At 49.6% G+C, this 2782-nt stretch overlaps 1 protein-coding gene across 1 annotated transcript in view; it reads right to left on the bottom strand.

Moving 5' to 3' along the window:
- Positions 1-1226: 1226 nt before the first annotated feature.
- TSPAN3 (tetraspanin 3) overlaps positions 1227-2782 on the bottom strand; it is an 18225-nt gene continuing 16669 nt past the window's right edge. The window contains exon 6 of the mRNA XM_015410372.1: positions 1227-2176. Coding sequence (XP_015265858.1) covers positions 2084-2176 — 93 coding nt within the window. The 3' untranslated portion in view covers positions 1227-2083. The remainder of the gene's footprint in view (positions 2177-2782) is intronic.

Raw genomic sequence — 2782 nt, 5'->3', positions numbered from 1 at the left:
TCCAATCTCTTCTCTTCTTCTTCTTTATACCCTGCTGAGATCCCTCCCAATGGCCCACCCTCCCCCAAATCTCCAAGTGTTTCCCAATCCATAGCTGGCATCCCTCGTCGACCCCCACTGCTATCAAAATCAGCCTGCGCTGCGGCGACTGGGAGAAGTTCCCAGATCAGAGTCACTGGGATAGATACGTTCACCCACGTCGCTTTAGCCTCAGGCAGAAAAGATTCTCGCACAAATCAGGGACACAAAAAAAACCGATTTCAAAACCGTTTAGTTCTAGGGAGTTCCCCCAGCAATCTGCTTGCACGCCATGGCACTCCCGTTTTGGCACCAATTTGGCACATGCAGAGCTGCTGAGTGCAGGGAGCGGACGTCTGCTGAGCAAGGCTCATTAGAAGACAAAGAAGAGATTGGTTTTATACCCCCGCCCTTCACTCGGATTCTCAGAGCAGCTCACCAACTCCTTTCCCTTCCCCTCCACACAACAGACACCCTGTGAGGTAGGTGGGGCTGAGGGAGCTCTTTCCAGAACTACCCTTGAGAGCGCCGCTCTTACAGAACGATGGCTTGCCCAAGGTCATCCAGCAGGTGCAAGTGGAGGAGTGGGGAATCAAACCCGGTTCTCCCGGATTAGAGTCCGTGCACTTAACCACTGCACCAAACTGACTCTCATTAGTCTATCCGTGTTGGTACTGTCTACTCAGACTGGCAGTGGCTCTCCAGGGTTCCAGGCAGAGGTCTTTGACATCACTTACTGGGTGATCCTGTAAACTGAAGGTGCCGGGGATTGAACTTGGGACCTTCTGCACCTGAAGCAGGTGGTTCGGCCACCGAGCCGCGACCCCTTCCCCTACGATCAGTTGACCCGAAGTCTCCTGTAAGGAACGAACCGACCTGATTTCAGGTTCACAGAACTCTCCTTGATTTCTACTCTGCCATCAAACTTTGCTGCCTCTCCTTGGTCCACTCTCCTCCTAGCTTACCTTACAAGGTTGTTATGACGATAAAGTGGGGGTGGAGTGCTGATCCTTTCATGTACATAACCCAAGTTATTAAGGGGAAGGGGCTTCCTTGGCAGGGAGCCGATTGACAGATCTCCTAGCAAATCGTACACTCCATCCATACATTGTGGTAATAGTTGGAAACTTACCTGAGAAATCTCCCATAGGGATGACCCTTAATTTTGTCAAGCACTCCAAAAGAACAGGTTAGCCACAGTTTAGTTTGGAGAGAGATTTACAGAAGATTTATTTAATCAGGTCTTCTATTTACACAATTCACCTTCACGTACTAAATTTTTTTTTTGCTACTCTACAAGAACAGTTCACTCGACACATTAAAACAGCTCCTCATAGAAAAAAAAAAAAACCCCGAAAAAAATATTCATTATAGAACAGTAGTGCATACATTATACTCCTGAAAAGCCAGCTTGTACTTTAAAACGAAGAGGTTTCGGAAGATTCACTCATTTGAAGTTGTTTTAAAAAGAAGGTCAGGAAATGAGCACGTAGGATTCTAAAATTTTGGTTAGCAGTAGTGTGTTCTGGGCTTCACCGAAACGCTCCTGTGAAAACGAACACTGGCGGCGGGCAAGAACGTGGGACACGCGGGGCATCGCGAAATTAAAACGCGGGCAAGCTTCCTTTCACGCGACTTTGGCCAGTAATTCCCCCCAGCGGAGACTGGAAGGATTCTGTATGCAAAGGTCAAAACCGGGACGGGCTCCATAGGCAATTTACCAAGCTCAGGCTACACAATCTACAATTCTTACGTCACCCTGCTCTCTCTCTCTCTCTCTCTCTCTTTTGTCAATGGTTCCAAAATTAGTGTTTATTTGGTTACTGGAAACATACAGATAGGTGGACAGCAGGCTAAAACAGATGGGGAGGAGGGGGGGGGAGTCATAGTAATATGGGGGCGAGGGGGTTAAGGAAAGCCACGCCTTTGCCCATCATCAGTGTATGTGCTCGCTGTCCCGGCTCGCTTAACCAAACCGACGGCAACTGCTCGCGACAGACCCAACTGAGCCACCTTTTCCGAGTGGAGGGAAACGGAAATTCAAGTTTAGGTTCGGCAGCTTCTTCTACGCGTAGGTCCCTCCGGTGATGAGCAGTTCGTAAGCGGGGTCTCGACTCCTCCGGCAGAGGACGATGCAGGCACACAGCATGCCCAAGAGCTGCGGGGGTGGGGGAAGAAAAGAGAAGCAAGATTGAACACAAACAGGCATACTAAGGGCACCAGGTATTAGAACATAAGAAGTGCCCAGCTGGATCAGGCCAGGGGTCCATCTAGTCCAGCATCCCGTTCCGTGCAGTGGCCAACCGGTTCCTCTTGAGGGCCGACAACGGGTCATTGAGGCCAAGGACTTCATGAGAACATTCAGTCGACCATGGCCAGTGCTCCCTCTAAGCTGAGTTAGTGTGAGCTAGCTTTTAGCTTCCAGCTCACGCGTTTCTCTTAGCTCAGGAAGGAGGGCTCCAGAGCAAGCTAATTTATGCGGTGGCCGAATCGCTCGCTCACAACTTGAATGCCAGTAGCTCACAAAGTAGAATTTTTGCTCGCAAGACTGCACAGCTTAGAGGGCGCATTGACCACGGCATGTCTAAAATGACCCCAAAGAGGCTAAAGGCTTGAACCTCACAGCCTAAATCCTGGCTTATGCTGCAACTGCTCTTCATGCAGTCTTTCTGCATTAAGGAAAACATACTTTTATAGACACCATACGGGGGTTAGGTAAAAGGTAAAGGTTCCCTTGCTCGAAAGCCAGTCGAGTCCGACTCTA

Source organism: Gekko japonicus, unplaced genomic scaffold (genome assembly GCF_001447785.1).
Source record: "Gekko japonicus isolate JY-2015 unplaced genomic scaffold, Gekko_japonicus_V1.1 scaffold1765, whole genome shotgun sequence".
NCBI lineage: Eukaryota > Metazoa > Chordata > Lepidosauria > Squamata > Gekkonidae > Gekko > Gekko japonicus.
This window is presented reverse-complemented; position numbering and strand designations above follow the sequence as displayed.